Source organism: Macrotis lagotis, chromosome 2 (assembly GCF_037893015.1).
Source record: "Macrotis lagotis isolate mMagLag1 chromosome 2, bilby.v1.9.chrom.fasta, whole genome shotgun sequence".
NCBI classification, from domain to species: domain Eukaryota; kingdom Metazoa; phylum Chordata; class Mammalia; order Peramelemorphia; family Peramelidae; genus Macrotis; species Macrotis lagotis.
In genome coordinates this window covers 98,481,832-98,495,045 of record NC_133659.1, presented here as the reverse complement: position 1 = coordinate 98,495,045, position 13,214 = coordinate 98,481,832, and the positions used below count along the sequence as shown (strand labels likewise).

Genomic DNA, 13,214 nt, shown 5'->3' with positions numbered 1-13,214 from the left:
AGAAAACATACCTGTCAGAATCCTATCAAAGGATAGTGGTCATTCCATACTTACAAGCAATCCAATCCTGAACAAATGACTTAATCAATCAACAAGGATTTATAAAGTACCCATAAGGTGTGGGAAATAACTACTCTTTGCTAGGCACTTCTGAGGCCAGGGACTCTTTCCCTTTTTGTGTCATAATGAATATTTTCTCAGGATGTTTTTAAATGCATAAGATAAAGCATAAAGATTACAAAGAATTCAAAAATTAAGGAATATTATTTTTCTTATCCAAGTTCCTAGAACCTCAGAAATCTAGTCAGGAACCCCCCACCCCCTCTAGACTCTAGAGATATAAATACAATGAATGAAATGTCTCTGATTTTCAAGTTTCTCATTTGTAAAATGTGTACAAAAACATTTACTTTACCAGATTATTGTGAGCAAAAATTCTTTGAAAATCCTATAACTCTGAACTATCATTATTTAAGAATATCATACTTTTTTTTTTTAACAAACTTTAAGATTACCCATGTGATATAGTGAAAAGATCACGGGTCTTGGAATCAAAGGTCTTCAGTTCAAATTCTTCTATTGGTGGTTACTGCCTGTGTGACCTTGGACAAGTGATAAACTTTGACTGGTCTCTGAATTTGCACCTATAAATTGAGGGAATTGTTCCCAACAACGCTGTAGCTTCCTTCAAACCCTGGAGCTATGAATACATGACTCTTTTTCAAGTTTATGCCACCTTGGATAAAATTGTTAAATGAGCAAAATAAATGTTAAATATGAATTTTAACTTATAAAAAAACTTAAAATATATATATTGGTTGCCCATAGAACAGAAAAGACCAATGTGGATTAGGAATTCTGAATTGTCTTCTTTAGAACAGATGATATTCCATTCAAAGGACTCATTTGAAGAACTGATTCAGTATGCTATGGATAAGAAAAGGTCAATGGGAATGGTAACTTTTGTGTATGAGCAGTATCCTCTGAGTAAATGACAAGTTTTAGGTTCTATTATGTCAGCTCTGCCTATCCTTGACAACCTACTACTCTCTAAATATAGGAGGAGAAAAACAAAAAAGCAAACCCCCCAAAACAAGCAAGCAAGTAAGCAAACAAACCAAACTCTGACTTCACTCCTTTACATAGGAGAAGTTAACCAGATTCCCTTCATTGGCAGACTTCAAGCAAAGGCTAGAAGACCAGTTGTTGGATATGCTAGAGAAGGACCTTTATTTTGTTACAGGTTAAACTAATGACCACTAAAAACTCTTAATAGTCTGCTTTGTTTTTGTTGTTGTTGTTCATCCTTCTTTCTGGAAGAGGACCAATGACATCAGCAGGATGATGTCTTGACTTCCAAGTAAAGTGGATTTTTAAGTGAGGCGGAGGTCTGCAAAGTCCTCAACCCCACTTTCTCCTCCAGAGTCTTTGGAGTTCAGTGGCAAGATATAGATCGGAATGACTAAGGATGGCCCTCTATAACTCTGCTCTTCTGTAATTTTGAAAAATTTAATTTGTATTCTGAAAAAATATTATTCCTGACTTTAAAAGTGGTTTTCTAAAGTTTTCTTGCTTCTTTCAACCTCCGTATTGGAATACTTTATTTTGTAATGAACGAAATAACTTAGGCAGGTGTGTGTGTGTGTGTGTGTGTGTGTGTGTAAGAAACCTGTAGTTAGAACTCATCAGTCTCAAGGGCCAGTCTCATGGTGAATGAAAGGATGAAAGGAAAAGTCCAGAAGAATCAGCTGATGGACTTGGATATTATGCATATGCTCTCCTTATCACACTTCTTAAAAAAGGAATGCCCAAACAAGTTTACTTAAGACTCAAGATTAGATTGGGTCAGATTTCATAAATTCTCAGAATGGTGAAGCAGTATGGTATAGACAGAGTAGAAAGATTACTATATTTAGAGTTGGAAAGTCTCAATGTAAGTCCACGTGTATTCAATGATATACTAGTTCTTTGACAATGGGTTCACTTATACTTAGATTCTCTTCATGTCACCTTCCTCATCTATCATGTGATATTAATAATAATACTTAAAATATCTACTTTGCAGGGTTGTTTGTGGAAAACCCTTTGTAAACTGTAATGTGCCATGAAAATTGTGAGTTTTTATTGTGGAGGTTTGAAGAAAGGTATCAGAAATAATTTTTAAGCCCACTAAAGTGTCTAGAGATAGCCTTAGAGATTGATTATAGGAAAATGAAGCTTCTCCAAAAAGAAACTTTTCTACTTTCTAGAGATCTACATAGGAACACCTTTGATTTGACTTTGGAAGTTGTCAAGTTCCTGTGCCATAAACTTTCAAAATCATTCTAAAAATCCATTTTTTTCCTCCTCCCCAATGAAAAAATTAGTTAAGAATTTGTAGCAAAATTACTTTAGATTCATTCCTATTGCATTACTCGGTTATTTTTCTTGGGAAGGGTTTTACATCTCTATACTCAGAATCTTAGAGCTGTGTATCATTTTCATTCATTGATATCACTACCAGAAGTATATCCAAAAGGGATAACTGAAAGAGAGAAAAGTCCTTTATGGACAAAAAAAATTTTACAGCAGTTTTTTTATTATCAAAAAGTAAAAATAAAGGGGGTTTTGATTAGCTGGGAAATAAATGAACAAGTAATGAAATATATATGTAATTTAATATAATTGTGTCAATGATACAAAAATTCATAAAAATCAGATTTTTATGAAATGACTAGATCCAGGGATCAGTTTATATGATGACCACATGTTAATACTGTAACTGAAAAAAAACTAACAAACAAATGATGAAAGACTTAAGGTTCTCAGATCAATGCTCTGGAGGAAGGATGATGAATCATTCTTTCCATTTCTTGGCAGAGAAGTGATGGACTAAAGGTTCAGAATGAAACAAATGTGTAGATTTGTTTTATTTGATTCTTCTTTTTGTAATAAAGAGGACTTTCTGTGGTGGCATGGGTGTTTGGGAGGAAATGGGAAAGGATCACAAAGTTACTTTTCTTTAAAAGGAGAAAGAATAGAATTTAGATGAAACATTTGAAAATATATAGCAGGGATAAGAAGTTCGGAAGGAGTCATTGTTGGGACAATATAATAATTGCAATATGTGCTTATAACAACAAGTTATATATAATGGAAAATCAGGATTTTTGTTTCTGTCCTTTGTATAAAGAAATGTTTATGTAGCTGTTGTTAATATCCTTGTCAGCCTCCTTTTAGGATATCTAGTCTCTAGCTATTCAAATTATATTCTTCAGCTGCTCTAGACTTTCTATTCTTATTTTCTTGCCTAGGAAAATTATCCTCAACCAAACTTAAGAAGGAATAAGCAGAAATTAATTTACTCTCCTCTGAAAACACAAGATTTTCTTCATGGAAAAAAGTTTTTCTTCATGATATTTGCCTTTCATTTCCAAAGAATGAAAAATGGAAGACCACAGGCCACTATGTGACATATTGCTTCTAAATTATTTGAAGGGGCTAATACTAACTAGAAGATGCTATCTCACAAATCATTTGTAAATCTCTGATTAATTTTTTTTTAAATCTCACTATTGGCCAGCCTAGTGTCTGTCTTTTTATTGTTCTCTATTCTCTGAACATTTCCCATTTTATTTTTGTATTAACCCCTATTTCTTTTTAGGTAGGAATGGAAGATTTCCATGAATTAGTACATCCTAAATATATCATTATGGGTTAAGAATTTACCACATTTACCAATTTACTGCAAGGCAAAATACAAACAAACAAAAATAAAAACAAATTAAAAAACCCCACAACTTTTACCCTCTTAAAAATTATTAAAGATTTGCCAAGATGATGTATGTTAGTTATCTATTATCTATCATCTATCTATCTGTCTATTCATGTTTTCTTTCCTTCCTATCTTTGCCATATGAAAATGTCCTAGTATTATTATGAAAATAATTTTGATCTTGAGTTCACCTGCCTCCCAAAAAGATATCAAAGAACCTCCATGGGGCCTGGGCCAAGCTTTCAGAACCACTGTTTCAGAGAATCAACTATTTCCCAGATATAAGTAATGTTTTCATGCTCCATAAGGTTTCTCAATAGCCCTGGATATTTTTTAGTCAGTTACTCATCCATTGCTCGGAATGGTACCATGGCATTCCCAAAGATTCTTTGCAGTTTTTTGAACTTTCCTCCAAAGTGACAGATTTTAAGGGCCCTGGGAACCCTGGGAATCTCTCTCTCAAAGATTACTAGTAATACTATTATTAGATGATTAAGATATTATTAGCAGCCTGAATATTTCTTCAGAGGCCAATACTTGTCTTTTTGGAGTTGAAGGGTATATAGTATATTTCATCCAATACAAATGTGTGTCTGCCAGTCACTGCAGTATCTGTGAATCTATTTTAAAGGTAAGTGATTTCAGGAGGGAAGATTTCATCTTTCAGCAAGTAGAAACCCATGGCTTTTTAAAAAACTGAAGCGATAATAGTTAGTGACATCTTGCTCAAAGACCTAGAGGAAGGAACACTGGATTTGGCAAATGAAGAGCTTTATTTAAACCCTATTTATTTCCTATATGACCTCAGGTAAATCACTTAATTAAGCAAACATCTATTAAGTATTTACAATTGTTCAGATCAATGCACTGATAATACAAAGATAAAAAACTGAAATAGTGCCTGCCCTCCAGAAGCTTCCATTCTGGGGAAATTCAGTCCTTTTTAGTTTCAGTTCCCTAACTGTAAAAAATGAAAGATTTGAATTAATTGATTTCTAAGGGTATGTCTGTCTCTAATTCCAATCCATTTCCTGCTACAGATGTCTTAATACTGCTTCTTTGCAAATCTTGTCAAACCATCACCATTTTTCAGTAGTTCCCTAGAACTATAAGAAAGCCTCAAGGGGAAAGTGAGCAAGTGCTTTATCCCCAAATTAAGAACCTCTGTCTAATCTAAGCTCCTAAGGAAACTAAGACCCAGGTGAAGGAGTTTCTATGGAAAATATAATTTTTCCTTTGTCCAAGTTCCTCCTGTAATGTCTAGTCCCTAAAGGTGATATTAAATCTTGGTTACCACTAACATTGCCAAAAACCCTGAGGGCTTTCCCTTTCCAGATTGATTTTTTCTTTGACTAGGTTAAAGAGACCCATCTCTGCCTCATTGCTTTCTTATCTAGATTTAATCACTGAATAGGTTTTGTCTCAATCACACTGAGATCTGTTAAAGACAGCCAAAAAAGACCAAAGTCTCCCACTGAATCCAGGGCCATCTCCAGTCATCCTGATCCATATCTGAAGATTTCCATTGAACCCAAACAGCTTTGGAGGAGAAAGTGAGACTGTTGACTTCACCCATCTCCTCCTTACTTAACATTCAAAACATGGAATCACCTCCCTGAAGTCCTGGTTTTCTTTGAGAACAAAGTACAAACAATATCCACTAACAGCAGAAGCTGAGTAGGATAGGGATTTTCCTTCTCATTGAATACTTTTGAGATTAGGGACTGTCTTTTGCCTTTCTTTGACTCCCCAAATCTGAACACAGTGCCTGTCATGTAGTAAGTGTTATTGGATATTAAATAATTTCTCTTGTCTCCTGAAAAGATTTAAAATATCTCCTGAATGTCACAAGATGTTCAGTGGTCAGGGTGTGTAGAGATAATTTCCCTTTCTCAATGGGCATCAAAAAAATGAGCAATAGAGTTTTCTGGCTGGAGATTTAGTGGTCCCTCTTAGACCACCTTCGTGTCAGTAACCTATTCATATTTTTTCCAATCTTGTGTTTCAAGGTAAGGTACAGTTAAAAGTGCAATTATGTAGTCAAATAAAGATCCTTAGGTAAGCAAATAACACAAGCAATTAAACATTTACGATATCCCAATCCATTAAAAGACTAAAACCTGAATCAAATAGACTAGCACTAGTCATTTTACCCATTCTCACATAGGTAAAATGTCATTCAATGACTATAAACATACCATTGGAATCTGGTTCCCCAAGGAAATGCTTTACTAACCAAATGTCTAGGTAAACAGGTAGTAAATACCTAGTAGGTACAATTGACAAATGGCATGTTTTGCCTTCTTTGGAATGTAAATACAACTGCCTCAAGGTGTTGATCATTTTTTAAGGTTAAAAGCAAGCTTATAAAAATTAAGAAATATATACCACATTTCAAGAGAATAACATTAATCGGTGATATGCACATAGACTGAAAAGTTTGGATTCTTAGACTTTATAGACTTTTTTTTAGCTAATCATATTGCTGGATAAGTGTAATAATTAATAAAAGTTTAATTGAGTCATAACAGCAAAAACCCATTTTCATGCAGTTCATTGTACTGCAGACATCTCAGGTTAAGTCTTCTTCACCAATATGGCGTACAATAAAAATCTCTTAAAAAACTACATGACAACAGTATCATTTCTATCCCCCTGATGTCACTATTGTAATAGGGTCTTACTCTATAAAACATACAAAGAAACATAAGATGATTATCAGTGCCAGAAACTTATTATTATGGCCAAAAGCATTTACTCTTTTCCTTGCAGGGAATAATTGATAACAACTCATGACCTACCTTGAGTTCTCGGAAGAATATGCTACTTCTGGCCCATTCAACAATGGAGAAGAGAGTTTGATCGGCCATTTTGCACATAAGCCCAAATGTATTGAGCTTTTCATGTTTGCTTCTGTTGGCTTGCTCTTGTTGCAAGTATGCCATAATTTTGGCTTGGACTTGTGGCTCATCTGGCTCACATTTCAAAAGTTCCAAGATCAGATGTGGAATACTTGCCGGTGAGCTTGTCTGGTAACAACTGTCCATGTATGAGTAACCCATTATTGACTCTGGAGAACTAGTGTAAGGATCAGGGTACTCAGACTTGATAGCTCGACTTGGAAAGTGGCCATAGGTTTGGTAACCTTGCAGGCTTCCATGGGGTGGCATTGTCATGCTAATGGGAGAGGTTACAAAGGGACTTCGATCATAGTCTGTTGGAGGCAAGGCAGTATGGTTCAGAGGTAGGCCTTTTGAAACAGAGTGTATATTCTGGATGGCGGAGGATATAGTCAGGTCAGTGGGCATTGCTTGGATCACTTGAGTCATGGCTTCTAGTTTAAGTCCATTGGCTCGGATTAGAGCTTTTTTCTGTTGCTTCAAAGCCCTGTCTCTCTTGTACATTGGTCCAAACTTATTTCTTCCCCCTCGCATTCGGTCAGCCCTTACAGCTGTTTAAAAAAAAAAGAAAGAAAGAAAGAAAAAGAAAAGAAAAGAAAAGAATCGAAAGAAGAAATGAAAAGAAAGAAGGAAGTAGGAGTATAAATAAAGTGCAAACCAATAGCATTTTTCACTTCAAAAAACACTTTTCGGAAATGTTGGAAATTGACCAAAACTGTTTTTTTGTGTGGTTGTTTTCATCACAATAGCTGCAGGATTCCAAAAAAGTCATGTCTTTTTTATTTATGAATTCTTTCCTGCAAATGTGTTTTGTCATCAGAAAAATATTTTGGGCATGTTGGGCTATATTAACCCTTCTGTGGACTTGAAGGGTGGGGTATGCTTCATACCTGTTACTAAATAAAAAAGTACTTTCTTGTATTACTCTTTGATTCTTATTAGGAATGAATGTTAGTGTTTCTGGGCTAGAGTGTCATGTTGACTTGGGATTCTGTTCATAGACCCAAATTGCATAGAAGTTTTTAAAAAATAACTTATTCAGTGACACATTCCTAGCTTAAACTATGATTATTTTCAAAAAGACATCTTTTTCTTATGGAATTATCATGGTCATTTCATGAGAAAAATCTTAGGGACGTGCTACTTTGGGAAATAATTTTCATCTCTCTTTGAAGAGAATCTGTCATAATATCATTTTCAAGAGAAAATGAGAGGCAATTCAGAACATGTTGGTGTTATTAGCAAATTTAGTTCAATAACTCACTTTGAAGTATCATTTTGCTGGGTTTAGTCATAGGGACATTTTCTACCTTGGTCTATATAGGGAGAGTCATGGGCTGTAAGACCTTGAAAGAGACCTTAGAGATCTTTGATTCAGAGGATCTTAGATCTGAAGCTGAAAGGTACCCTAGAAATCCACTAGCCTTACCTTTCATTTTGCAGAGAAAGAAAATAAAGGCCAGAGGGTTTCAGTTACTTGTCCAAAGTCACACAACTAAGTATCAGACTTAGCATTCTTATCATTTGACCAATGAGGAAGTTGTAACCCAAAGAGACTTATTTAATACTATATCACAGGCTCTCTAACTCCCAAATCCAGTGTCATTTGAAACATAAGATATTTCTCATGATTATTTTTGCAATGAATATATCTGTCAGTAGTTATTATCAAGTTCACACAAGCCAATGACAGTTAGACAGAAAACAGAACCTGATAGCTTGTTGGCATCGGAGTTAGAACTAGAAGAGACCTTAAAAATTATCTAGTACTACTATTTCTTTTTCCAGATAAGGACATGTTAAGTGGATTGTCCAAAGTCATAGAGGCTAGTCAGTGACAAAGCTGGGATTTGATCCTAAGTTCTTTTAACAAGACAGTTGAAATTTCTGGAGGTTAATTTTTCTGAGCTTTTCATCTTAGGGCATAATGTAACATTTAAACTGTAATATAAATTTTGGTTATAAACTCAATATAAAGTGCATAATCACAAAGACTTTTGAACTGTATAAGATTTAAAAATGTGTGTGGTTTTGTAAATAACAAAAAACTGCAAGCCACTGTTAGGGAAATATGGACACTAAAAAGCATTTAGAAGTACCAAAGTATACTCTCCTCCACTCCCACCCCCCCCAAAAGAAAAGAAATCTAGCCTATTATCCATTTGTCATTAAAAAATAAACTTAATTGAATGTTTTGACAACAAAATATATATGATTTAAGGAAAATTAACAAAAGTGATTTAACTTTGTACTGCAGAAACTATAAGTTTAGACATATTAATACATTCATTTTGAATAATATCAATGAAAAATGAAACAACTTTATTTGTTGACTCTCCACATCTATGTTGGATGGGGCAAATTATGCTTTCTGAGTGAAAAATTTCCCCATCTCGTACAATAATTTAATTATCTTCTAATTAATACCATTCAGTACAGCCTCATGTTTTTTTGATTACCCTTCATAGAGGATTTCAATATTTAGAACCTAATAAAATAGTACCCTCAAATTAAAAAGCTTTCTTAATTTCATCTTAGCAATGACCCTGATATCTATTTCAAAGAAATGAGGGAAATTCAGTGGGAATGTTTTGGATTTCTTTGAGCATTTGTATAAGATCTGAGTGTTTAAATAAAAGAAGAATAATGGACAAAAATGGTGATTTTTAAACAAATAAAACAAAGGAGCGTTTGATATCAGGTACTACATGCATCCATTGGTGGGTCAACAACTCACTGGCCATCCCGAGTTTATATGCTGTATATTTAAGCCCTGGACACTTTGTATATCAGAGGGTGAAAAACAATCATGACAATAATCCATGAACTCCAAATTATTTGCATCCATCCCAGAGCACATTCATTTTACATTCTCATACTTAATACATAAAAAATTGCAGTATCCATCTTTCATTACTTAGTTTAGAGATAACCATGAAGAACATTATTTCTTGCCAAACTAATACTACCCAATAAAGACTATATTATTTTTCATTATAGATTTATTTTACAATTCATAAAAGAATTAAAGAAAGTCCTTGAATAAATTTATACCAACTCTCATTTTTCTTATACAAAGTTAGAAAATAGCTCAAGAAAAATATATGGGGAAGATGTCATATGAGAAATTACTATTCACAACTAAAGATTCTTTTGTAATTACTTTGAGGCTCATGTCAATATATATAAATAACCAAATCACACACAAAAAACCCAGACTCAAACAAAACTTAACTAAAAGATATGAAAATTTGTGATAGATTAAAAAAGTTCTGAATTTCTATTTGTCCTGTATTGATCCTTTGATTAGATTTCTTCTTATCTGGTCTGACCTTTTGTGCAGTGATAAATATACCTGCCTTCTCCTTCCCCCTAATAAATATATTTGATTAAGTTGGTTGCTGGTTGTTTGTTTTTCCATTAGGATTTAACCACTTTTTATCGAACTTATGATTAGGTGGCTGATGGTGATCAAAACACAAAAAGCTGACATTTTATATGATGGACCTTAGGACCACAGATTGAGGAAACAGGGTGACAGAAACAGTTTTTTTCTTAAAGCTGAAATCTTGGAGGAGTTGAGGAGGCAGTATAATCTTCAAAAGTCTTACCTTCTAACTTCATTCCAACACTTAGGCATTTTTGAAATCGACAGTAAGGGCACCGTTTTCTCTGTGTTTTGTCAATTTGGCAGTTCTGATTTTCTATGCATGTGTACCTTTTGTTATTTTGAACTGTTCGCTTAAAAAACCCCTAAAAAAGAGAGAAAACAGTAAGACATATAACTCAAGCACTAGACTTCTCTGTTGGTGATTTCCTTAAAATAAAACATCAAATCCTTTTTTCATTACCCTATTTGAGTCCCGATGTGGTTCTGTGGTTTATTTTACATTTAAGCATGATAGACCCTCCAAAAAAGTGCCAGGCTATAGCTCAGATTTTCTGGCAACAGGACTGTATTACTGAAGATTTACGTCAAATCTGAGAGAGACTTGGCTGGAGACCATTCTTTCCCTAATAGTCTGAGAATAAAACACCCTATATTGACCACTGTTTTCTGTGTATGTGTGTTTAAAGTATGTTCTTTGGTCTACTTTTAATATTTGTATTTCACATCTAGATTTTTCTTTGAGGATTGTGTTATTGTAAAATAATCTGATACAACTAAAGTAATAAATGGTCACAGAATGCAATGAAAAGAATAGTGTGGAACCTCAGACATTTCATATACTCCAACATTAGAAAGTTAGCAGTTGGGAGAGTTAAACAGTAATAGAGGGAAGCTATAACTCCACTGAAATATATTTAAACGTGGAAACTTTGTTTTAAATGGTGAAAATGGTTAAAAAAAAAGAAAAGATTTTCCATAAGAAAACAGAAATTTGGATACTTGTGGTGTTTCGTCTATTTGCCCCTTCTTTTCAGTCTAAAGAAATTATGAATAAATTATATTTGTAGTTTCTTAATAGATCCACAAGAATGTTGTTTTTCTGGGTTGATTCTCTTAGTCATAAAGAAACTCCATCTTGCTCTGATGTGGGCAATGAGGAAATTTACATGATACAGATTTAAATAGTTATATAGAGTTTGCCACCTTAAAAGTGCACTAATGATAAAGAACTATCATTTCATTTAGAAGTTTTAAAGGTTTTTCACTTCATTACATACCATTTCCTTAATTGAAATAAGTTATAGGTGACATATTATAAAACTGATCATTTTGCTATAGGGTCTTATTTATTGTGCTTTGCTTCTTTGCCATAAATTTCCAAACAAAAAAATCAAGTGTTCCCTTTAAGGGATAAATGACAATGAAACCATGGAAATGTAAATGGGCATTTTTATGTTGATGGATAAAATATAACCTTAGCCCTGAATACTGACCATGAGATATATATAAATAAAATATATTTGAGAAATGTATCCATGTTTTCTTTGAAGAAAAACAATGCTCTAAGTATGTATTAGTTACTTAAAATCAATAACCAGTGCTGTGGGAAATGGAGGTCTTTCTCCAGTCACATCACTTTGAGCAACAAAATATTTCAAAGTACTGAAAATGGCAAAGGCAATTTGGAGCAGCATGGTTTTCTTAGCTTTATGATACTTTTAAAAGTATATCTCCAAGAAATGATCTTTAATTTAAAAATTAGCTTAAAGAATTCAGACTCATTTAGTGGCACTATTTTTTGTTCTGAACTTAAAAAAAAATTCTAGTTAGCAATGTATACTAAACCTTGCAGCTTTCACAGGTGAGAAGTCCATAGTGGTACCCAGACACTTTATCTCCACAAACTGGACAGAGTTCTTCAAGATCTTCATCATAAGAGTAATTCACCATTTTAAATTGAGACACTGCAAGAGGTAAAAATACAGAGATGTACATATGCACACAGAGACATATCTCTCTATACACCCAATCAATTCATCAGTTCCAGAGTTTGGATTTTGTGATCAGAAACATTTCAGGGATTGTTGGGTGGCAGACCTTTAGAGACCCTATACAAATGAAGAAACTTTCACATAACTCCTATTGGATTGAGTTAAAAGAAAAAAAAACATATTGAAAGTAAACAGCAAGCAACTTGTGAAACCAGTGAATAGAGACTTAGCCTTAATTTATAAAGTTATTTTTAAAAGGCTTAAAAATCATCTTGCATAAAAGTTGAATAATTCTATAGAGAACTACATAGTAAAGAAGAAACAGTAACTTAAAAATTAACCCTTTAAATGTCTTTCAAAGCACTCTGATAAAGACCACTTCTTGAAGGGTGGTGGTGGTATTTCCCCTTCCTCCTTCCAACAGAACCTTTCCAGCAGACTGGCTTCCCTTAAACATCTGTTATGATAATAACACGGGACTGCACCAATTAATCTACCAAATAGCTTCACTCCTTTCCTGGCGGTTCTACTCACAGTGCTGCAGGTTTAAAATATTGTACTGCAACAGAAAACCCTGGCAATTTGATTCTGAGTAGCAGCCCCTCTTTAACAAAAGCTTGTCACTCCCTGGGCTCAGATCTGCTAGATTAATCGAAACAACTAAGTTTCCGTATCGACAGGGCTCCTGTTCTCTATGTACACTTTCATCTCCCCACGGTGGAATATCTCCTGTGAAAAAGGGGGGGGGGGAAGTGGAGGAACGAGAAGGAGGGAGAGAAAGGAAGGGGATCCGAAGAAATAAAACAGAAGGAGAAGGAAGGTGCACAGGAGGGTTCGGTTTCAGGGTGAAGTGTGGACGCCCCGTAATGAATTTCACATGTTTCCGATAATCATTGCAAAATATAAACACCTTGAGCTTTCCACGGTCAAGTTAAACACTAGTCAGTTTGCAAAGGCGCGCCGGCCAACCATCCCTGGATCAAGTAACCCACTTCCTATGGAGAAAGGACCACGAATGGAGCTGTGGCGAAAAAGATGTATAAAATGTAAACAGGAAGGTCAGCAGTTAGGAGACACGGAAAAAAAATATACCTGATCCAACCACCCCGCCTAATTAGACTCATTCACCAGGGTCCGTCGTCTTCCGAGGGGTGGGGGTGGGGTGGGGGACTTGCTAC

The 13,214-nt window shown here is 34.5% G+C and overlaps 1 protein-coding gene across 8 annotated transcripts in view; it reads right to left on the bottom strand.

Annotated features, from left to right (window-relative positions):
• The window catches only part of NR5A2 (nuclear receptor subfamily 5 group A member 2), a 174,463-nt gene that overhangs the window by 144,535 nt on the left and 16,714 nt on the right, over positions 1-13,214 (bottom strand). For 6 of the 8 annotated variants that reach the window (XM_074222300.1, XM_074222302.1, XM_074222301.1 and 3 more), the window contains 3 exons: positions 11,891-12,009; positions 10,266-10,407; positions 6,556-7,205 (listed from right to left, as the gene is read on the bottom strand). In XM_074222300.1, coding sequence (XP_074078401.1) covers positions 6,556-7,205; positions 10,266-10,407; positions 11,891-12,009 — 911 coding nt within the window. Of the gene's footprint in view, positions 1-6,555; positions 7,206-10,265; positions 10,408-11,890; positions 12,010-12,946; positions 13,096-13,128; positions 13,208-13,214 lie in introns of those variants that run through there. The other 2 variants (XM_074222307.1, XM_074222306.1) reach the window with 2 other exon arrangements.